Raw genomic sequence first — 24,743 nt, 5'->3', positions numbered from 1 at the left:
TTTCAAAGGAGTCTAAAATAACTGAAGTAAAGTGCCAGCTACAAGTTCATATCCATCAGCAGAGACAGCATAAATTTATTTATATCTTGATTTTACCTGCCCAGGAAGGGGCCATTTTTCTTGTTGATAAATGTGAAGTGTTTCACTTACAGCGTGCTTATTTTAGAAACCCAAAAAAGTGTTCCTGCCTTTATTAAAATAAGTACTTGACTGTGATGCCCACTGAAATCCATGAGCTTCCACAGCATGCCTGTGTACTTGAGAGGTAGCTCAGTTACTTTCTCGGGCAATCATGTAATTTGTGCTTCATCAACTACAGTTTATATATTAATGAATAGGCTCCTTGCTACCAAGTTCTTTCATTTGGATGCTGTGTAAATGATGACAATTTGCAGATGAGCTCTGGCCCATGAGAAGCCCAATAGGAGTCATTTTTTATCCTGCAGGGCAAGAGTATAGGCTAATCAGTACTTGAGCAGCCCACAGATGTTTAATTGGGATAAAAGGACTGATACAATTAAGGTGCTCTTTCTATTTATTTCAGAATCTTGAAAGCTTTACTAGGAAATTATGTATCTGTCCCGGATGAGAAGAAATAATTGATCTGTATGCAGAAACGACATGCAGGGGTGAAAATGTCTGAGCACTTATAAAAAGAAAGACATCTTCCTAGTATCCATCACCAATTACATCATGTTCTGTTTTGCTAATTACAAGAGATAGAAAATAAAGAGCAGAGTCATAATTTTTCCACATACTTTTATGATTTTCTTATTATTTGTCTCCTGTTCTTATTTTTCTGCCTATATAGACACGCAAACTGTGACACCACCCTTATACATCAAAGAAATTTGATGAAGGACTGCCTTGATCTTTCTTGCTTTCATCTGTCTCTCATTGCTCCTCCATGTTTTCTCTGTAGCTACAGGTGGATACCACCCAGTGACAGCAAAGGCATTTGAAAAGCAGTGTCTTTGCTCTGTTGAGGGGCCTTGCAGCTGACAGGCACACTGCTAAAATTGGATCCCATGATCAGTGGGAGGATGGCTCAGGTTTGGGTTCATCTGTATCTTCACAGGGGCTTGCTAGGGTATCAGTTATGTAACTGTAACAGTTGCTTAATTTGCCTCCAGCTCCCAACAGTTAATCATATGGTTTATGATATCAGATAAATAAATACCACAAAATACAAATTTCATGTTCATCCCATAGAAGTAGGATAAACTTCAGTAGAGGCAGTTAAGCAACAGAACTATTCCACAGGAAGATCCAAAACAAAGGAAAAGAAATCATGCCCTATTAGAATAAATATTAGAACTCCTCTGCTTGTGCCTTTACATTATTTTTTCTTTTTTAATTGATTGAATCTGGAGGGTCTGTCTTGATTCCCAGATTCCAGAGCTTTCAAATTTTCACCTTTTTTTTTGCAATTTGTACCACAGTGAATCCTGAAAAGTCCAGGGGAGGGTCTCCCAGGGCTTCAAGACTCAGAGATTGGGCATGAGTTCTCAAAGGTCTCAGGTTTTGTGCTGCTCAGCAGGAAGGCCAAAAGTAGTTTTGGGGTTCAAAAGAGAGAGGATGGTTCTGCTACTTCCACAAAGCTGGTGGGCCTGGAAACAGCAAGTGTTGGACTGGCTGCAGACCCAACAGAGGGGATAACATATGGTGTGACTGAGTCCTGGGAGCCTCTGCTCTCCTGCAGCTGGCAGGATTCCTTGCAGGTCTTAGTTATGAATTTAGAGAAACCCTGTTCTTTCTCTGTAAAATATTTCTGTTTTGACACACCAACAAACAGTGCCACAAAAATCCTATTTTTCCAGAAATCTTTGGACCAGCTTTAAAGCCCTGCACAAACAAGAGTCAAGCTGAATTTGTTTTAATGTTCTGGATTAAGCTTGTAAATGCTGCTTCCATAGCTGATGCCTCACAAGGGATCCAGGCTTCTGCAGGTGTTGAGACATAGACCCAGAGTAATTCCAGTCCTCTAGGAAATTAATGTGGACTTTAGGATGTTGAAAAATAATACCTGTCTATAAGTCAGGTCTGAATGCCAAAAGCTTATCTTAGACACAGTAGCTCTGCATTCCTGTGGATAAAGTTCCACTCCTTTTTACCCTAACTTGCTCTATCAATAGAAAACTCCTACATCAAGCATAAATGCCATTTCTTAATAGGAATGATCAAATCTGCTTCTGTTTCAGAACTATTCTAAACTTTCCACATTCTCATCAATGGAAATGGCCTCATATGTACCCAAATTTCTAGCCCACTGTAGTATGTGGAGATGAATCCTAAAATATGACTGTGTGAAAGAGGATATTGTGTCAATAGAGAATAATAACAGAGGAGAGTAGACTGATGTTGGAACCTGCTTAAAAACTGCAATTGTCACTAACTTTTGTACTAAGAGTTAATTTTTTCAACACACATAGCCCTCAAATCTGGGAGCTGATGCTGCTCAGGAACTTACTGGAGACAAGTACAAAGCTTCAGAATCAAATCCCTTGTTTTTGGAGAATGATCCTCTCACAGCAGCAAATGTTTAGCTGTATGTTTGAATCTATTTCATTGTAGATCATTTAAAATATTCAGAAAGAGCTGGTCATATGTTTTCAGTGAATACCAATAGCAAGGTCATTTCTTATCTGTGCATTGTAATTATTGAAAAGGTGAAAGAAGCATCTCCTTTGCCTCTCACTTCCATTCAGAGCTCTTACCATCACCTTTTTAGGTGTGCTGTGGTTTATATTCAGTAGGTATAATTGCTATAGAATAGAAACCAATAGGTAAACCATTTTAGCATCTATCTGTCTGCTATAAAAATGACCCAAATTTTCTCGCATGGATTTACAGTCTGTGTCTCCTGTTGAAAGAACTGTGCATGGATGTAAAGTAGCAAAGTATAATGCTAACCAGTTGAACTGATTTATTATGATCCAGTAAAATTAAAGCAGTTTGGCACAAATGAATGTTACTGCTGCAGTGTTTCTGCAGGGAAACATTCAGGTGTTACAGAAATGCAGAAAACACCAGGAAATTGAAGAGACTGTGTTGACAACAAAACAAATCATTAAATAGAAATGAACTCCTGCTATATCTGGGTCTTGTTCCTTCACCTAATAACTGCAGAGATCAGGGCTTAATTTATAGTTGGGTAGGTAAGTATTGAGTGTTTGTTATAGATTCCCTACTGTGTCTTACACAGATTTAACAGAGGTGGTCATAAATCATGATGCATTTAAAAATTCCTCCATTCTGAAATTATCCCAAAACACAACTGCTTCTGTTTCTGTACCTGAGTTTAAGCAGAAGTGAGACAGAAGCTTTGCTCTCTCTGTCTACTGTGGCTCAAATTAGAAACTTCACAAAAATTAACACTATCTCTTCAAATGCTGTAGATTATTTGTGTTCATTCTAAGAAAAGGCAGAAATAATATCATCTGCATAGGTGCTGAGATATTTTAAATATAGCACTAAGGCATGGTTTTACAAAGGAAAGGACTTTAGCTCGTAAGGAACATTGACAAATAACTGCTTTTAAGAGACTGAAGCTTTCATATTCAGAAGCTCTTCAAGCCAGTTCTCATGTTACATTATCAGACATTTTGCTCTGGAAAATGGTGCCCATCATTCAAGTCCTGATCTTGCAGTTAACTGGAGGATGTTGCCAGGTCCATCACCTTGCCTATGCTCTGCTTCCATGTGTGGTGTTGATCATCCCAATGAATGTTCAGAATCTGAACTATGATCTGATTAGTTTTCAAAACACTTCTTGCCAAAATATTTTTTTTTTTTTTTAATGGCTTTCTATGGTGAAACACACCATTCCTTGGAGACTGTAGAGCTCCCTAAGTCAAACATGGCTGCAGCTACAAAATCAGTGCAGTTTCTTCTCATTAGAATGAAAATTCTGCATATTTCAACGAAGTTAAAAGAAGATGTCTTGAGCTTTATTCACAGGTCTGATACTCAGAAAATCAAGTTGCATTTCTTTGCCATTAAATCTTTTCATCTCGTTACAATGAACAAAGCCAGCTTTTTCAGCCTCCGCAACAAAGACAATACTTTTTCTTCCCCCTAACTGCTGTTTATCTGGTTTGCAAACTTCAGTTATAAACTTCTTGGGTCTGTTAATGAGTGCCTGACTGTTTGTACAGAGCCTGGGACAGTGATCTGATTGAGACTTCAGGAAGTCACTGGAGTTCAAGCAACAGCAGCAGCATTCTGGCATGAGTCAGCTGCTGAAAATGCTCCTGCAAGGGACTGGTTAATTACAGATCTGCCATCACTGTGACTTTGTTCCATCACAACAACTGTTTAGTGCCTGCGTCATGGGTTACATGTAGCACGCACATATTAAATTAAAGGTGCTTTTGCCAAAGAGTCACAATTTTTGATACATGCTCCTTCCATTTTATCTGTCCTCACTCAGAGAAGTTTCCCACTGATGTTTTTCTACTTCAAATAATCGTAATTATTGAGCTGAAGTGGTAGGATTGAATACAAGAAGATCAAGGATTACTCTGTCCTAAAGACCTCTTTCCAATATATCCTTCTATCTTTCATGCCTTTCAAAGATGTTTGACACTAAAAAGACAGCCAAAAGAAGCAAAGATTAAGCCAGAGATAATTTATATTTCAAAATAAAGAATCAAAATGGTTATTAGTAACTTATGAGATGTAGCTAGAGTAATTTGTTTCTAAATCTTTAGCCAGTATATATGAAGCTATGATCAAGTTCCACAATTTTCCAAAACATTACTGAAAATGCTTAAGAAATACAACTAAATAAATAGCATTTACAAAATAACCAAATATTTTGATGTGTTACCTTGGATTTGAGAGCAGTAACTTCCTTTGCCCATATCCTGTTGTGACTACAGAAGGATGTTTTCAAAAGACAAAAAAAAAAGCTGACCTTTTGATGATTTTATTAACTTAGGGACCCATGACAATTAGAAATATGAGGACAGAAGAAAAGCAATAAAGTTTACTCTGCTCCCATTTATTTCATAGCATTTTTATTTTATGTCTAAGGTGGCAGAGAATCTGATACAAAAAAAAAAAAAAAAGGCAAAAAAAAAAAAAAAAAGCATTTCTCATAATCTTTCCAGCCTTTGTTTTCTCAGAACACTGCCTAGTGCTCTCTGTTACCTGCATCCTTTTATCTTTAAGAAGACCGTTCTAGACAGGTGATTTTGTTAAAAACTAAGCTCCCAGTGTGAGGCCTGAATTTCAGAACCAATTGAAACTGCACTCTGAAAGAAACAGCCTCTTTTTCAGGAGCCATCAAATAAAGGTCTAAAACCTGACTAAAGTCTCTGCCCTTAGATTTTGTTTAAAGGTGTAAACATATGGTTTGCAAACTTGCAGCAATGCCTTTGAAACCAAAAGTTATTCTGAAATATATGTATGAGGACAAAGGAAAAGGTTTGATTGTTTAAGGGGCAGACATCTCTTGTTCCTCTCCCAAATTATGATGTTGCCTTGAAACCAAAGAAAGAATTGTATTGATTTTTCCAGTTCTGATGACACTTGGTATGTCCTTTGACATTCAGGATCATCTCTAAGGAGATATTTCCTTTACAACTGTCAAATCAAATCAGGCAAATCCAAGTTCACAATTAAACAACTTCTGCTGCCAGACAACCCTTTGGAGTATAAAGCTACTGAGCACTTCGTATGCCAGTTGACTTATCTGCCTAAGAAGCATGGAATTTTATGTGTGGGTTTAAAGTGATAAGATTTATCTGGTGGAGAAGATTATGTATGCACATTGCAGTGCTACTGGCTTGCTTCACATTAGAGGAGTAGGTTTAAGATGAATCAAAATCAGTCTTTAAACTGAAGACAGTCTATTTAAATTACAGTTAAAATTGTTGCTGTAACTTTTGCATATACACAAATAGTTTCACTAAGATGAAAGTAAGTTAAAAATGAGGACTGAAGTTTAGCCTCCATGATCAGATTTGCAAATTGAGGTACCAGCTTTTCCTTGATTTTAGTGGGATTTAGGAACAGGTTTGAGTTGAGAGTTTTCTGTCTCTACCACTGGACAGGTAGAGACAGAAATCTTCTGGATCTCCTATGAGTCTCTGTCAGTCTGACTCCTGTGAACTTATGTGGCTTTGGAAATTGAGACTTGGTCCCTTCAGCTGTTAAATTTTACCTTTTAGCTGTAAAATTTACCATTACTTGTCAGATAAATTCATCTCTCTGCAGTGCGACATTTCTTCATAAAATAGGTGGACTTCTGTGTATGTGGAATTTGTCTTCTTGCAACCTGCCCTTAATTCAAAATGAGTGGGGACTTGTTTGCTTTCTTTGCTGTGTTGGGTCTCACTTTTCTAGTCTGGCTTCTGTAGGTCTGGCTCCCGTAATGTGAGCCCGTACTGTTTTATGAAGTATCTTCAGAAAATCTTCAATGCTGTGCTTTTTTCCCCACCGCATCCCTTGGGCACATGCAGCACAGTAACAGACTGAGCAGTTTCTTCTTTTGCCTCGAAGTTGTTTAGCAGAGATATCTTTCAGATTGCAAAATATGTGACCTTTGCACAATGCCATGGCTCATTTTTGTGGCCTGTAGAAAATTGCCCTGCTAATGCTGTTGTAACAGAGAATTTTCTCTCAAAGCCTCTGGTGTAAAAGGTTCTATTAACTGAGAGGGATTAAACCTAACAGAAGAAATCTGGCAAGGAAAGTAAATTCCAAACTTCCAGCCTTTCCATACCTGTGTCAGTTGTAATGTGGCATTCTGGCCAGGACCCAATTCTTCAGTAATTCCCATAAGGACCTGTAGAAAGATAATCATTATTCTTAATATTTTCATTAATACATAACCAGCCTCTTTTCCTTCCCTGCAAAGGGTCCAAGATAACCATGGTGCCTACATACTCTGTGATGGGACCTTTCAGAGGACACATGAGTCTCAAAAGTAGCTGTAAGTATCCACATTATTACTTGAAAAGTAACTAAGTGCTCCAATTTTGGAATAACAGCTTAAATGTTATGACACTATTAAAAATACGTATTTTATTAGTGAAACAACATAAAGTAGATAAGCCCTTCAGGTATCTGCTCTGTATCTCAGTCTTAATTTAGACAAACAGCATTCCTGTTCAGGATCTTTGCCAAGCACCTGTGGAAGAACTGCTGGAAAGCTGTTCTGCCTTAAACTTCCCTTCTCAGAAATGTTGTTCCACTGTACCTTCTCCAAGTATTCCCACTAATAGGAATTAACAGTTAGCAGTGGTATAAACTCTCCTCAGTATAGCAACTCTGCAGTTACATTAGTCTTTAAAGAGTAAAATTGACATTTTACAGAGAACAGACTTTTACCCCAGTAAGAGGCAAAAAGCAGTGATATTGAATCAGCAGTGTGGTGAGAAGCAAAGTCACCTCTTGTGTTTTTCAAAACCTTTTTTTTGGTTTTCAGCTACATGGAAAAGACATGTTTTATCACTGTCATTGTGTATCAGTCAAACTTTAATACTGCTACGACTGGATTTATGGTATGGCATTATATCTCTAGACATGATGTATTCTCCAGACATGATCTGCAGAGGCAATATCTTGCAATTCAATCAGTGGAAAATAGGTAAATTAGTCATTGGGAAACTAGGTAAATTAGTCATCACACAAGTACACATTCAGGACTATAATAAATTGCTAGGAAAGTCACTATAAAGTTGGAAATAAAAAAGATTCACTGTTGAGAGGGTTGTCACTGTTCTTTATCATTCTTTGGAGTTGGTTTCGTGGAGATCTTTCCTCATGTGTAGAAACAAGATGTACATGTATTGGAAGTACAGTAGTCCTCAGAGTCTGGAAAGATTTTCAAAAGCAGGCAACTTCCTGTAGATAGATCTGTGCTCATATGTAGAACATGTTAAAACTCTGAAACATTGAAAATCTGGATAAAGCAATTTGCTGAATGTTGCAGCAAATGGGATCTGTGTAAGGCAGCAGAAAATACAGAACTTGGATCCTGTTCAAAAATGGGCTTACGAACATTGCCTGTCTTTACAGCATACAAAAGGGCTGTTTCAATTTGACTTGACGTGTGTTTGCACCGTCAACAGAGCCTCTTAACAGGGCTACTTAAAATTCCCGGTAGATTTCTATTTCCCATTTCCTTCAATTTGAAGTTGCTCAAAGAAAACATAAGAAAAAAATTGTTTGAAAGAGTAAACTTTCCAGTGAGTTCAAATGAGATGGCCCTCTGTAATGGTGGGAAATACTTCATTGGACACCTCCAAAGTCTCCCCATTTCATTGTTTTTACCCTTAAAGCCTTTTCTTTGAGAAAGGGGTGTGCTTTTTCATGTCCACTGTTCAGAGAGATTGAGACACAAAAACACAGAATAACTTGCCAAAGTTCAACAGAAAGTCTCTGGCAAAGAAAGGAATTTGCTTTTTTTCCTTTCCTTACATAGGAGTAACCACAATGTTGCTTATTGCACAATGTCAGTAATTTTCTGGACACAGCATAGAGTTAGATTTTATGAAAGACAAAAATTAGATTAAACTACTAGTGCCTTGTATATCTTTAGCATTTCAAATTTGGGGCAGTTATCCATTTTGAGAAGAATGTTCTTTTTATAAATGGATTTTTCCTCCCTTTTTAATCTTTGGATATTTTTTAGATTATTGCTTTGTTCTTCTGCCATGCTTTTTCACTGCATATATTGAAATCAGCTTGTCACTGCCAATCAGGGAAAGATTTGGGGCATTTACCAAAATGCTTTCTTTCTCCTTAGTGACAAGAGCCTCTAGCTGCTGTGATTTAGAGCTTTGCCATTCCTTGAACTCAGGAGAGCCACCCCACTTTAAACCAGCTAGGTAGGGATGGTGCTGGATGTTACTGAAGAGCTTGCTCCAGTTATTTTTGCCAGCAGGAGGTTACAGCACAACTGGCAAAAGGAATGAAAAAAATTATTTTTAGAAGTTTTGGAGTGAACAATTACAGGTCTCAAGCATATAAGAGCAGAACAGCACTGATTTTAACTATTTAATTTCGTTTTTATGGCATTGACATCCGTGAGTGGTTTCCCTGAATAAAATTAGACATGTAAAGGTTCATGATTATAAAGTTTGTCAGCTTTGTATTTGTCTGCTTCAGGTACCAGATTCCATTGCAGTGCATGTGCTATACCTGTTCAATTTAGTTGAGAGGAGGTAAATGCAATTTGCTCAGAATACTGCACCAAGTTCTCCATTCTTCATAGCCAACATGGAGTCACCATTTCTGCTGATGTCTCTGCACCTGCCTGTGTGCTGGTGGGAGCACTCTGGCTGTGCCCGTGTGCTCCATGCACAATCAGAATGGGTGGCCCTGGAGCTGAACAGCACCTTTCTTCAGCTCGTCATGTTGGGATGTGCTGCTCCTCATGGACCAGCTGTTGAGATCAAGTCTTCATATCAATGTCCTTCTGGCAGACTCAGAGTCACCTGCAGGAACACATCAGTGAATAATACTAAGTTGTTGAAGTTCTTGTCTCTTTCTAGCTCCAAGGTCAGGATAAAGATACACGGGAAAGACAGATGTCGAGTTCGGTCTTGGAATGTTTATTATTTCTTATCTAAGTTACTGTTTCACGAGGTGTGAGCCCTGTCCAAAAGGCAAGAAAATGGCTACTTCTAACCTGTTTCAAGGACTTTTAAACCATAAACAAAACCAATTAAAACCTGACACCTAATTTATTCTTATTTGTAACCCAATTAAAGATCATTCAATATTCGCAATGTGGGCTTTCACTAATCAACCAGAAAAGACCACCCAAACCTGAGAAGAAAGACGAAGAAGAAAGTGAAGAAGAAGCACAAAGACAACACCCAAAATCTTCTGTCTTATCTCATATGTATTACTACACACTAAAACCCCAAATCTAAGTTTTCACCCTGTGAAATCACACAACACTGTCTAAACTACACATACACTGTTTCTGTGCTATCACTCAATTCATGAAGTTTTTTCCAAGGTCTTAGGTCAAACAAGGTGTTTACTTGAGAGCTGGCACCCTTCAACTCAGAAAGCTCAAAGTTTTCAGCCTTCAGATTACCAGCACTAAGTGAAGCAACAAATCCAGCATCAGGTGTTCTGTCCTGCTCTTTCTTATGGTGCTTGTTCAAAAGATGACACCATAAATTGAATGTATTCAAGCTCCCTGGCAGGGAAAAGCAGTTTGTATCACTGGCTCACTTTGGTAGGCAAGAGATAAGAAAAAGCAACACAGCAAGGATGCAGCCAAACTGAGATTAGAAGGATTGATTCCCAGACTCTCAACCCAATGTCTCCTATTCTTTCAAAACATAATATAAAAGCTATGAAAAAAAGTTATTACCTTAAATTGTACATTGGGGACGTGAACAATGAAACAATAATTTATTTTGTTGGCTCAGAAAACCAAATCTGGATAGGGTTGGATGGGCTGATTATCTCAGTGTAAGGGTCATTCTGGGTCTTTGGATGGAAAATCAGGCACATTAGGTTTCTGATCTCCAGTATTGTGTTGATTTTTTAATACTATGTGCTAGTAACTTTCCATCTACAAATCCTGTCTGCTAGGAATTAGAGAATTTTCAGAAAGAAATAATATTTTTGTTAGGAAGCAGATGGAAAGAAAATTATCTATCTTAGCCACACTGGCAGGTTAAAAATTACAACAAGTAATTTTTACAACAAGCTTATCTGCTTCTCAACTTCTTTTTCAGAGTTAATGAACTTAGGTCACATACAAATTTTTCTGAATCTGGGAAGTCTGGTGAATTGGAGATTCAGAGGGGTGTCATGATCAGTCTGCATGTAACACAGTTTGGTTCCATGATCTGGTTCCCCTTCTGGCCCTACTTCTGCCTTTGACTGTATCCAGTCCATTTACCAAACTACAGAGGGTTCAGGTTAGGTCTGGTATCACCCAGAGGTGAGATATTCATATGTATTTTTCAGTACTTTGTAATATTATCTAATAACACTATCAGCATTAATAATAGTATTAATGCTCTCTGCTGTTATTTAATACTCTCTAGTATTAAATCTTTCAGAAGGCAAATGCTTTTAATTATATCAGATATTAGACAGTAAGATCTTCTGTTATTCTCCAGAGTTCAACAATATCAAAGGCTCATGCATTTCTTATTGCAAGCCATAATTCTTAGGTACTCAAAAACATGAAAACTGGGAATAATCTGCCTTTTGTTCATGTTACATTCTGTGCTATTCTTACTTTTTGGAATAAAAGAATGAATACGTACTTGATGTTATTGCAAGCAGGAGAGGATAAATATTACAGTATTTTCAGAACTATTATTACCCAAGACATTGCTTGTCCCACTGAATAAATTCAGTTTCTTTCCACTCGCAGCTTTTTCTCATGGACCTTCCTGCAAGCTCTCCAATCAATACATCCTTCAAGACCACATGGCTTCTCATTTCAAGAAATTGATGTCTGCCAAAGGTGTGTACAGTCTTTAATTATGACAATATCTGTGTAGGTAAAGGTGAAATCAGAGTCAAGGATATGTTCATTGCCCCTATTTTTGGCTAGCTGCTGAATTTCTTCCCCTTTCTTTCCTCCCTCTCTCTGTCACTAACTCAACAGGAGTAGGAGGATTTAAAAATGAGGCATAAAATGATGTGCCCTAAGAGATATGTAGAACACTCAATTGGAGCTGTAACCTTGTCTTGGGAGAAGCTTGGGAGAAATCTGACTGTTGAAAGATGTAAAGTCTACGGAGAGAATCTGTTCCATGAAGTGACAAGTTCATGTGAAGAAGACGAATGTTATCTAATTCCCCTGTGTTATTCTGTTTAGGTATATATGGCAGTGGACTAAAAGGAAAGGAAAAATGAGAACTGGGGCAGGTATTTGTTTAATTGGGAGGAACTACTGAGGAGTAACAGTGGAGTTGGAGCTTTTGACTTTTAGAAAGTTATCAGTCCTAAGTAACCCAGAGGGAAGTTCCACTAACTACATGTAGTTGTGTTTGTGAGGGCTCTTCAAATGCCTGCCCTCCTGCAAATAGCCACAAGTGACTAGAAACAAAACTCAGAAATTAAAAAAAAAAAAAAAAAAAAAGTCCTTTATCAACTGTCTGGAGCTGTGTAAACTTCCAGGTGCTTCAGGTGCAGATGAAACAGGTGGAGTTGAATGGCCATAGCTGTAATTATGTTCCAGCAAGACTTCCAGTCCTGGGCCTCCAAAGGCTTTCTGACCAAAAAATCCACTGATCACATGCAGCGAGCTTTATAATAACACAGAACTGTTGGACAATAGATGGCATTGCTGCTGTGGGGTTTTTGCCAGGAGACCAATCCTTTAGTCAATTTGCAGTGCCAAAAGCTTTATCTTAAACTGCTTTGCTCAAATGCAGTGCATCTTTTCATTGTGGTGTCAGAATCCTCTTTGAAAGTTTGCTGACCTCCACCATGCTACGGTTCATGACTATCCCACTCACATTAGGAGCTTGAAGCTGGATTGCTGCTGTGTACTTTCCTACTCAAGCGACTTCTGCTTTTTCATGGCTAATGTCACAGAAACAGTGAACTCTAGGAACTGTAGAATTCACATCCTAGAGCTTTACTTGTAAATATACAGGAGCATCAGGACTAATTAAGAGCAGCAAATACTGCCACATAGAATCAAAACTTTATTCTCAACTGGTGAAGTCTCAATGAGAGAGTGAAGGTCAAAAAATAAAAGGAAAGTAACAGATGTTTTGCAGTCTTCTTGTCAATTACATTCTTACTCAGAAGAAAATACACAAAAAATATTCTTAATATAAAAGGACCCAAGTGCTTTGTTCCCAAGCAAGTTCCCTTCTTTTTTTTTTTTTCTTTCAAATGTGAGTCCTGCTCCTCTGCAGCAGAATTCAGTCAATCTGGAAAGAGCTTCTCACTGTAGGTGCTAATCAAAACTTCCAGGGGCTAAAATTTCTAATTCTTAGGTGTTTCATGATCTGAATTTACAATTCTCAAAAGTCAGATTTGGAACCTTTAATTTTAAAACACTTCTTTTGCTTATTATAGTGCTTCATCATTCACACAGGTTTTCCTTGTAGAGCTAACTTTTGCATGCATATCAACACCTGCAGTATTGCAAGGATATCAAGGTTCTCTTCTGTACATACCTCATGCTGTAAAATGCTGATTTGCCACCTATTCTGTACAGCTTTACAAGAGATTATAGAATCTTGTGCCTCTGAAAAATCTGGTCAGGGTATAAAGGCCTTCTTCAGTATCCTTCCAAATATTCTCCAATCTTTTTGAAATGCATCTGTTTTTTAAACTACAACCTATTTGGCCAGCCCTGCATGTCCAAAACTTTGGAGCACTTGTACAAACTACAATTGGCTTTGACATTTGGCAGTAATCACAAAAGTAAAAGATGTAAATGAAGTCAGTCCTTCAAATGCAACTGGAATACTGAGCTTCTAGGAGATTACTTTTCCCTCCACAGTCAAAAATACTATTTCTTCATATACCTCAATTACATCCAGGGGTATGCAACCTGACATAGAGTTTCATTACCATCCTTAACATCTCCTGCATGGACACAGGACTTAATGAAGGCTGAGGAATGCTTGATTCCTCGAAGCTTACTCCATTTAATTTTTTACAACTTAAACCACATCACCACATAAAAGAGAATGTGGTGCGCAAAACTGTCTGTAATTGCATAATGAAATAGCTCCTTTTGCTAGGAAGATGATGAGCAACTGATGACCTGAGCCTCGGGAGATCCTGGGACATTCCCCGGATGAATCACATCTTGGGGCATCAGTTGGCAATTTCCCCTCTCTGATAGCAGCTGCATACTCATCCATGAAATATAAACTTTCTGGGTAGCAGTAAATGCCAATATGAAATGAGTACAGCTTTTCTTAAATTGTAAATTAAAATGAAGGTTAATAAATGTACCCATACAGGCTCTAATTTCTACATCTAAGTAGACGTGGGTGCAAGCCACAAAAATGAGATCCAGATTTGGTACTGAACCAGTAACAGCACTGCTGAGGCACTTACGCGTTTATGCAGACAGAGACAAGCAATCAAATCCTCAAAAAGAATAATTGCAGTTGTAGTTGGTCGAACTCAACTGATTTCACAGCATTTAATCCAGGCCAGATTTTGAGAACCGACCAAGGACAAAGATACTAGAAGAAAATGGTGTTCATCAGTAGGGAAAAATTAGGATTTGGTGGTCAGTAGATTTGCATTATTCATAATGATACTATTATGCAGTCTGCTACTATATTCACATAGGGAATCCAACACCTTAGGATTATCAGTCTCATCTCTACCCATTTTGCTATGACTATTTGTGATGTTAGTGTTTCATTGTACTGAACCTACTTTTTGTTAATACAGCTGCTGTTGATTCATCTGCACCAAAGAGTTTGCATACCAGTGTTAAATGTGAGTAGTTTTATTTTGGTTTGTTTTGAAAATAGGTCTGCCTCCATTTGTTTGGTTTGGAAACACTTGTCCTCTTTTATGATAAAGGTGTTCTGAAAAGGCATATATGTGCCGAAAATGTCCATTGTCAGGGTTAAATAATAGTGTCTGGTATCTAATCTAGTATCTAACTTAATTGTATCCAGCACTTTGTTCCTGTTTGCACAGATACAAGTTAACCTGCAGAGTGTGGGACGTGCTGAAACACCTACTGCGAACAAGGCTGTTGGAGTCATAAATTGCTTTAGTTTTCCAGCCCAAATTCAGGCCACCAGCCCTTTGAATTCCTTGCTATTCCATGCTGTATTTTTCATTTCCCTAGAGGCTCCGTGTGCCTCTGGACATCGGGCACATGAGTGCTGAAACAGGTTTTGGAGAATAAATGGGGTTTGGTAAGAGAATGAACGTTGCACTGCACCTTAACGCCACCTCTTGGCTGAAGCCTGCAGGACCCAGTGTCAAGGCAGAGCCTCTCCTGCCCTTCCCCTTTTTGATAGGAAGGAAGATTGATGAAAAGGAACCCCTTCATACCTTTCCCTGGAAACACAGCCTTCATTTTGGAATGTGTTTGGTTTCCCTCATTCACCAGGTTGTGAGGCATGTTCTTCTTATCTCTATTCTATCTTCTCTCTCTCTGATAGTTACATACAAGGCAGCACACACGCTTCCTACACAGACACCTCCTGTTTTAGAATGAAACTCAGAAAACTGGGAAAATGGAAGCTCCTGTTTTTCCACAGTGCCAGCACGATGGGAACAAAGTATCTGAGACCTGCAGAGGGCTGCTGCTCTGAGCAGGGCACAACGCACTCAGAAGCAAAGATAGCTCGGAGGCAATGGTGAGATGTAGTTGTTCCAGCAAGATACACACAAGTCAAGAAGGCAAACATAACCCTTGCCCAAAAAGAGTCAGAAAAATGTATCATATGAGAGCCTCATTAGACAAGAGCAAGAGAACAAGTTCAAGATCATAACACATTACAATCAAAACTTCCTCAACTTTGTTTTTTAACTCCTCATGATCAACAGAGTTTTCCTTTTTTCCAGAGCTGTCTTTTATATAATAATTTTAAGATTAGTATTTTGTATTAATCACTTTAATAGTGATTTAACAGTGCTCTAATAATAGAAAGAAATGCCACGGAAAGGTTTCTGAGAACATTAGTTTGACAGAGAGATGATCCTGACATAGAAGTGTCTCACCTCCTTGAGAATAACAAGAGGACCTAGAGTTTGTTCAGCTGGGTTTCCCACAATAACAAGTGACCCTAGATGATGTACCAGAGGGAAACACTATCTGCGTTTCTAAAAATTCTTTCTTAGCAAGAGACTCAACTTACAGAGCTAATCAGAATCAAATTGTTTTGTGCAGTTTTTGTTAATTTAGAAGCTCACACAGAAGAGTACAAGCTGCCTGATGGTCATAGGAGCCATAATGTGATACTCCAGTCAGAGGAAGTGAGCACCCAATATACCTTTTGTCAGTAGCCCACTGGGGAAATGCAAATCACCTGTGTCATTTAATATTTATCTTCACTAAAACATGAAGCTAAGTCATTTTCCTGACAGGTTAGCTCCAGAAATGTCTGCCTTGGCAAAAGAAATTTTATCCCTCAAAGAATAAAACTTAAAATTTAGAAGTCACCATGAAAAATGTGCATCAGAACTTCTGTGTTCTGAAGTGTTAAGTAGGGCAGTAGCACAGTGGAGGTACAGTTGCTGTTGTTGGGGTTGATGTGCAAATCATTTGAGCAGTATAAAGTGACTTTATGCCTACAAAAATAAGTTTCTGTTTATTATTTGCATAATCAAATATAATTTGCATAAACAAAATAAATTAAGTCTGTTTTGCCAGCCTACTACAATAATGAAGGGACAAAACTAATTTTCTGCTTAGTACAAGATTACAGCATTTTTTTTCTTTTCATGTACAATTTTCTCCCACAACCATCTCCCACTATTACTTTTGCTAGTTACTAAATGTAGAGTGCTTTTAAAACCTTGACATTTATTAGAACTTTGACAGGTACACATTCTGAAGCCATATATTTTCTTATCTGTTCTCAATCCATACACTCAGTTGGGTATAACCTTGTTTTCCAAATGTGTGAACTGTGTTGGATTTTTCCAAATGTGTGATCTGTGTTGGATACCACACGTTTCAGTGGTAGGCAGAGAAGAAAATTCAGGTCACTCGGTAGTGATGGAGACATACAAAAACTTGTAAAACTAAAGAGAAAGACTGAAACAGCTACAAAGATTAGTTCTGAGAAGTCAGAAGAAAAACAGCTTGCGGAGACTGCAACACTTTGTTTCATTTTAAGAATAAATGTACAGCAGATAAAACATTGTAAAGAATTTGCAAATATTTCTTATAAAAAAGCTGCACCATTTCACAAGGCATCTGTACTGTTGCACTGCAGATTCAGAACGGTACAAAGTGTGAGATGTGCAGTGGATAGGACTTTCTCCTGAATGTGTTCAGGTATATTTTGGATTTTCAGTTCTAGGCTTTAGAAGGACACTGTTTTAAATTTGTTGCTTCATTGGGCTTTCTGCACTTCTAGATTTCATGAAGTTACTAATGTTGCAGTGGGTAAGAGTGCCATTGAATAAGCTGATTTTTTTTTCACATAAAAATTCTTCTAAAGACCTTCAAGTATGGTTTGTCAAGAATACAAAGTGCCAAATTTCATCAGTTTGTGAGAATGGAATGGAATGGAATGGAATGGAATGGAATGGAATGGAATGGAATGGAATAGAATAGAATAGAATAGAATAGAATAGAATAGAATAGAATAGAATAGAATAGAATAGAATAGAATAGAATAGAATAGAATAGAATAGAATAGAATAGAATAGAATAGAATATTCACCTGGAAGGAACCTGGAATGTTCACCTGGAAGTAATCATCCAGTCCAACTGCCTGACCAATTCAGGGCTGACCAAATGTTAAAACCTTTAATAAGAGATTGTTCAAATGCCTCTTTAGCACTGATGAGCTTGGGTCATCGACCACCTCTCTGGGAAGCCTGTTCCAGTGTTTGACCACCCTCTTGAGAAAGAAATGCTTCTTGATGTTCAGTCTGAACCTCCTCTGGCAAAGCTTTGAACCATTCCCACATTTGTATCACTGGATGAAATAGTAGTGAAATAATGGTGAAATAATAGTTGTGTCTCTTTAATGTCAAATTAACATTTGAAATGCTCCTGAAATTGCACTAACTTTTGACAAAAGTTAGGCAGAAACAGTTAAGATAAAACTTCCTGAGCAGTCACTTCTCTTGAACCCAGAGTTGGCTTTGTTGTAGCTGTAAAACTGAATCTCCAATGTCTTTATGCTAAATGTCATGGGCCATTTTTTGGCTTCCCTTGAAGAATTGAAAAACATGTGTCTGTCTCATGCTTTAGGAAAGGTATATTAGCTGTAGATGCAGCAGAGATCAGGGATATGAGAGATACAGTTCATCATCACAAGTGTTCTTATGGAGATAAAATTATACAGAGGTGTTTTAAGAGTCACAGGAACAGCATGATTTATGAAAGAACTGTGAAAACAGGAATTCCTTGGCCATTCCAAGAGTCTGTGTAGGAAGATGTTTACATTTCTTACTCTCAGCAGAAGGCCCTCTTCCTAGAAAGAACATCTAATGAGTATGGAAAGAGGATAAAGTGTGCTGCTGAAGGCACCAGTGACAAGGTTTCAGAAGGTCTCACGGATCAAAAAGAAGAATTTGGACCTGTGAAAGTTCTGGGGCAAAAAAATGTTATGAGGCATTGTTTCTATCTGAACAAAGTAGAAAAGTCAGCGTAATTTTGTTTGAAATCAGTGCTTTATTTATTTATACAGCACTGAGCCTGAGACTTAAACTTAGCTGTTGCATCCAGAAGGTCCTTTAAATTTCTCAGTTATTAGAGATTAATAGTTAACAATTAATATTTAGCAGTTGGATCACATTTTTGGACTTTGAAAGCATAAGACAGCTCTAGAAGTCTCTTCTAACCATTATTTCCATGTTACAATGATGTTCTGCCCCAGATTTGAAGAGTCCAAGTTTGAGTTATATCTCCTGAGGCTTATCAGCTCAGCAAGGGGAGCAGAAACCTTGGCTGATGTACCTATGATGCTGTCCCAGATTAGCTGGCAGAAAACTAGGGAAAAACACTCATGAAAGATTAATCAAAGCAACCCTAAACAGGAGATCTATAAAGGCCTTAGCCCCACAACTCATACAGGAGAATGAGGCACCCAAATTGTTAGCTAATCCTGCAGTTCTGAAAACCTCATACTAAAGCTCAGCCCTTTGACTCTATCAAATTCATCAGTACAGGGAAGTGGAGTGGTCCAAGGCACCCTACCCAAATTATCTTCCTACTCCCCCATTCCAGTAAAGAGAGTGTGTCCCCCAAGGGTTGCTCTCATGCATTTTTTTGGTCCTAGTTTTGCAGTATCTGCTGTGCTTCCATTAGCAGAGTACTGGGTATCAGTCCAGCAAAACACACACACACCAGCATGCTAGGAAGCTGTGCTAGGAAGCAGCCAGGTCACTCTACCCAAGCTAAAGAATCTCCTGAAGAAAAACCCAAGGTAAATCTGCCTCTCTGAGCACACTTCCAGGTGTCTACAACCTTGATCTTAAGAAAAGCCATTCCTTCTTCTCTCTGTTGAGCTACAATTTGATTACCATGTCAAGGTGAACTACTAACGGTGGCAAGATGAGCTTTTCAGACCACTGTATGTTTTACACAATTCCCTGGACTTTTAAGAGTACGGGATATACAATTACCCAAAAGGAATTACAAGTAATATTTTATGTAAGTACAAGAAGCCATGTGACTGTTTCTTGTTCACCTTTTGGGAAGTGTTGATCATATAATTACTTCATATGCTGTGACTCATTTTTATAAATATGAAACCCAAACACAAACAAATGTGTGCAGAAACATATGCTTTAGTAATTGGAAAAAAGAATAATAGCTTTCTTTAGGAGGAACTTTATTTTTCCATGTACCAGCAGAGAATTTAAGTGGTTAGATGTGGCACATACTGGTCTTTTTATAATCTGTGTTTTTCCCTTTATAATTCTCTGCATGAGACAGACATTAGTCAAAATAACAATTTCCATTCAGGTTTTAGCCAGCTGGAAATGAAGTTGCTTTGTGATTTTCAAGCCCATAGCACCTGTGAAAAAGAACAAGCTGTTTCTCCTGACAGTTCAAAGACATACAAAATTCCAGAATTTTCTCCACAGTTTTTGTGAACAGAGTACACAGTCAATTATATAAACATAATTTTATCCTTACAGATGAGGAATCTCAGTTGTTATGAATCTTGGGCAATTGAACAAATCATCTGGCAATCAGTGAAAATTAATATGTTTATACAGGCAAACATCAATTTTCTAACGTTGTAGGTTTGCAGAGGATTAGTGAGCTGTTTTTTGATAAAAAGTTTTGTAGTCTGTAAAAAATAAATGCTTATACCACCCTCACAAGAGAGCTGCAATAAAAGGACTATCAGATGTATGACTACTGTGTCATTCAGCTGTTACCCATGATTAAACAACTTGTCTAGTTCATGAATTTCTTGTCACACTACAAATCCTACACTATGCACCCAACTCCATTTGGGATCTGACTTTCTTCACAGTGGCACTGCACATTTCAAGATCATCTTCTGGGAGTATCTGCCCATAGTGATGCACCAGCTGAAGCAGAGTATATGAGCATTAATATCCTAATTTACAGGGAACAAATTAAGACACCAGAGATTAATTAACATACCTGTGATCACTCTGGAGCTGGGAACGATGGATATGTTTCCAAGTCCTACTATAGTGTTTTAATCACCAAACCATCCTTACCAACAATTCCAGAGTCTGTGCTGTTGAAAGGGGTATTTTTAAAAAGGGAGGAAGAGTGCAGTGGGAGCTATTGGAGGATGTAGAGAACAGGAATCTTGTCCCAGCCACTGTGCACTGACTTTACCTTTTGCTGCCAAAGGGAAAGTAGCAATCAGTCATTACTTTAAACAGGAGTGAAACATCTCGACATTTCTCTTGTACACCACATTCTGGAATTCTTTACTTATGCTCACTAAAAGACTAAAAAAACCCCACTTTCCCTACATGAGTAGGGAAAGTCAAATCTAGCCTTTGCTTAAAGAAGAGAAGAGAGTGTGTTCTCTCCTAATTTTGGTGAGATCTACACTGGAATTGTGTCACGTGTCATTGAGAGCCGTGAATGTGTTAGTAGGGCAGAACCAGTCAGAGCAGATGTGGGTTATGGCCAAATGTTTCAACCAATTCAGAAATGCTGGAAAGGGCTGTCTGTTGTGGAGAGCTGATTACTTTTTGCCTTAATCCCGGGGAAATCCTGTTAATGTCAACATGGGCACTCACAGTAGTAAAAGGTGCGGAATTTGGCATATGCTTAGAAAACAATGTGGCAAACAACAACAGGCAGTGCCACTCAGAAATGTTTCTTTGTTCTATCTGGTGTTTCAGAGATGTTTCCTCCCCTTTAAAATTGTTGTTATCCACTCACCTGATAGCATCGTAGCATTTAAATATTGCTGAAAAAAAATCATGCTGAACCAAACCTTGGGGCTTAAAAAACACCCATGTCCTGTAGCTTAATGTGCCAACATAGGCATTTTGTAAGGACAGCTAACATAGAAAAGAGCCTCTGAAATCAAATCTAAGCATTTGAGCCTCACCACTGGTTTCTGCTGAAGAAATGGTCTTTTTTGCACTGAAATGCCAAAATAAGCAGTTCCCCCACCAGACAAACTGTTAGCAGTGCAGACTACAGCACCTGGCCCATAGATGTGAACTCCACAAGTAATTCTCCTTATATCCCTGTGTATTACACTAGCCAAAAATCTAATATTATATCAATTAAAAATAGCAGCAAAAAGTGAGAAAAAAAATGAGGTTTTGGAGAAGTTAGTAGGTGATCTGTGATGACTGACACATATCTCTGAGTTTCACAGATACACCAAGAATAAACTGCTGTGGTTATATAGCCTGTTTTTTCCCTAAGTCTTCTCTGCTTTCATTGCTATTTCTGAAAGTTGTGTGGGAAAAGGGTTCAGATGTCCAAATCTTGTTTATTTACATCTCACTTCTCATTAAAGGCTAACTTACCTTGCTATGAGCAACTTATACCTCTCCTCTAGGATGCATTTGTATTGTTTAATTTCTATTCTGTCTATAGGTAGTCCTAAGCAGGAATAAGTTTACTTCTTAACCATCCTTTTGCTCAATTAAATGCATTCAGCTCCTTAAATCTGACTCTTAGGAGACTATTATCCAGAGTTCATCATACTTATGGGTCTTCTCTGTATCCTTCCCAATTTGTAAATGCTTCTTGGGTAGTCAAATTTTAAGGTAGGATGTATAATTCCAACAGCAACTGTTGAGGAAGCAGAAGTAAAGGCTCCTTGTACTTACACTTGAGGTTTCCACTCTTTGTGGGCTGTGGTATTCCACTAATTTTGGCTCCTCTGTCACTATGGGAAATTACAGGCTGTTGTTTGTCTAGAAGAAGGTATGGATGTTTTTTTAGTGACACTGATTCCCAGATAAGACTCTCCTTCTTTAGGTAAGAGCCTACCTTTTTACAGTGGAGATGTTCCATTATCCATGCTGAAAAGTATGCTGCTTCTCTACATCTTCATCACTGAGCAATGCACATCACTTTGTTACAGTAAACCACCCCTTTATTATTCATGAGTTCCCAAACTGTAGTTATTCAAGCTTTATGAGAAATGATTTTATGTTTTCTTTCAGATAAATGAAAGAACTAATTTAATATTACAATATCAAAAGTGATCCTTGCTTTAGAAACACCTGCTAATTACATTTTCAGATCTCCCCATTCACCATTTTGTAAACACCTGTAGTTTTGTTCTAATTTCCTAGTCAAAATGCCATGCAGACAAACAGAACAAAGCCAGGGAGGTAACAGAAGTCTTTTAAACAAACACCTTTATCTCATGCAACAACACTCAAAATCTCTTTTCTTCTTATCTAGTTAGCAAGGTTCTGTGTTTTACCTTTTCGACTGGTGCTGCTCACATTACTTCAAATGAGTCTTATAACAGCCTTTTGTTGTTATGTTCAGGACTGATCCTAGTCTGGAGTTCATTTACCACTTTTGCTCTTCTCTTTTCCCCACAGTCCTTTGAAACTTCCTTGTTGTTTCAAAAGTCATGAGGAATTAAACATCAGCCAACTCTTTTAAAACTCTTGGTAGGAATTAAAGAACTTCCATTCTGAGTTAAGAATGAAGGCATGAGCCAAGGTGTGGCTTCTATTTCTAACTATAATCACTGAGTTTTGTAACATCTGGTAAACAAGGGAAGCCTTTTCTGGTTTTACATCCTATGTTCATATTTGGGCCGTAAAATTCTGCCAGAGACCCAAAAATAACCTTCTCTTTTAGGAGGTAGCTGTGGATATATTCTAAGGTGTTTAACAACTCTTCTTCCTATGTAAGATAAGGATAAGTAGAACTAAAAGGAACTGGATTAAAACAAAACAAAACGAAACAAAACGAAACAAAATGAAACAAACAAACAAAAAAAACCCAAAACAAACAAAACCAAAACAAAACCAACCAGAATAATTTTGTGTTCTTCAGATCAACCAATATTATCAGCTCAGCTGCTTCTATTATATCAGGTAAGTTAGTGCCCATTCATTTTGTACACAAGACTTCCACACAGCAGCAGAGGAAAGACAAAGTGTTTTATCAAATGGCAAGCAACAAGAACTGCCAGGAAAACAGAGTGGGAGTTATAGTATCTGATCTTCCTCTGGTTTAGGGACCAGATTACAACCAAATCCCTTTTATTTTCTCTGCCTTTGTCACATTGACAAGTATAGATATCAGTACAAGTACCAGTGAAATTGTGCTCTAGTACTGATGAATTAATGCCTGCCACAGTAGGCAGGACAATAATTTAGCAAGCAAATGAGCTTAAGAGAAAGGCTGTTGAATACATTTGCCTGAATAACTCCTGCACTGGCCACACTACATGATTCTATTCCCTGGGAAGCAGTTCAGCCAGTTCTTAAACTCTTCAGTTAAGACATGAGATCAGAAGGCAAGGGAGAGCTAATTTTTGCTTTTCTAAAAGAAAAAGGAAAAAAACCCCAAGCATCATGCAAAGTTTTCATGCTATTTTCTATTTTGTTCTTGATCATTGCTGTTTTTAAAAAGCTTTTGGAGAAAGACATAATGGGCAGGTGGTTGTTTTCTCCTATGGAGAAACTGGAGAGCAGGGCTGGAAAGTGTTTAGGCAAGTAAATCCCTTAGCAGACATGTCAGCAAACCAGGATCTGCTGCAGGACCCCTCAGTCAGCCTTACCTGGCTGTGGCACATACAAAACCCAGCACATGAAATGATCAGGAAAGGGGAGGGAGAGTTGCTGTGAGACAGTCTGTCCAGGAGCTTTTGCTAACTCCTCAAAACATAAATGTTGTTGTTTAAATTTATGGGGGGTCCCCGGGGAGTGCCCCCCGGAGACCCCCGGGGTCTTATGGGGTCGTGGTGTTCCCGCGCTGGCAGGCAAGGAGACTCAGATGCCGGTGGGATGTTGATGAGGTGAGGGTTTATTCACTGAGGGAGAGGGGAAGGGAAAGGGGGGGGAAGGGAGGAGAGGGAAAGGGAGCATCAGGAGGCCTCCAGGGGTAGAGGGGCAAGAGGGGCAGAGCCTTCTGCCTTAGCATTCTTATCACAGAGGTTCAAAGGGGCGCGGTAACATTCTCCAGCCAATGAGGGTACAGATACAGGATACTGCAGGGAGGGTACAGACTTGGGATAAACCATACATTTTCCAAGGGTGAGCCAGAGCAAACCATTTCCATAAAATGCAATCCCACACATAAAACTATAATGCACTGGAATAGGACATATTTGAATAGGCTTGCTGCCATGTGGCATGTTTATAACCCATATTTATAGTCAAAATATCAGTGAAATACTAGACAAAAGCTGTTTAAAACCTGTGGCTCCTTGACCTGGAACATTTTATTTTCTTGCCCTTGGCAAGGCTTTCTGAAGGCTCAGTTGTCCTGCCTCACCTGTGCCCAGACAGAAGGGAGAAGTGGCACTTTTTCCTGAGGGCTCCCAAGCCATTGGCACAGTCCTGAAAGAAACCTGGTTCCCTGACTGGTGGCACTGTTGCACAGACACCACACAAGCTACCTTGCCTGCTGTTTTTCATAATTGCAGAATGCAATTAATCAGAATGGGGGTTTCCTTTGATTGGACCCAGTG

At 38.5% G+C, this 24,743-nt stretch overlaps 1 protein-coding gene across 1 annotated transcript in view; it reads left to right on the top strand.

Moving 5' to 3' along the window:
• The window catches only part of LOC134547281 (spermatogenesis-associated protein 7-like), a 60,303-nt gene that overhangs the window by 5,239 nt on the left and 30,321 nt on the right, over window positions 1-24,743 (top strand). The window contains exons 2-4 of the mRNA XM_063391035.1: window positions 6,866-6,940; window positions 11,363-11,455; window positions 14,368-14,415. Of these exons, the coding sequence (XP_063247105.1) occupies window positions 6,880-6,940; window positions 11,363-11,455; window positions 14,368-14,415 (202 nt within the window). The 5' untranslated portion in view covers window positions 6,866-6,879. The remainder of the gene's footprint in view (window positions 1-6,865; window positions 6,941-11,362; window positions 11,456-14,367; window positions 14,416-24,743) is intronic.

This window comes from Prinia subflava, chromosome 2, assembly GCF_021018805.1.
Source record: "Prinia subflava isolate CZ2003 ecotype Zambia chromosome 2, Cam_Psub_1.2, whole genome shotgun sequence".
Taxonomy (NCBI): Eukaryota; Metazoa; Chordata; class Aves; order Passeriformes; family Cisticolidae; genus Prinia; species Prinia subflava.
The sequence above is the reverse complement of the archived record's forward strand: the minus strand, read 5'-3'. Positions and strand labels throughout refer to the sequence as shown.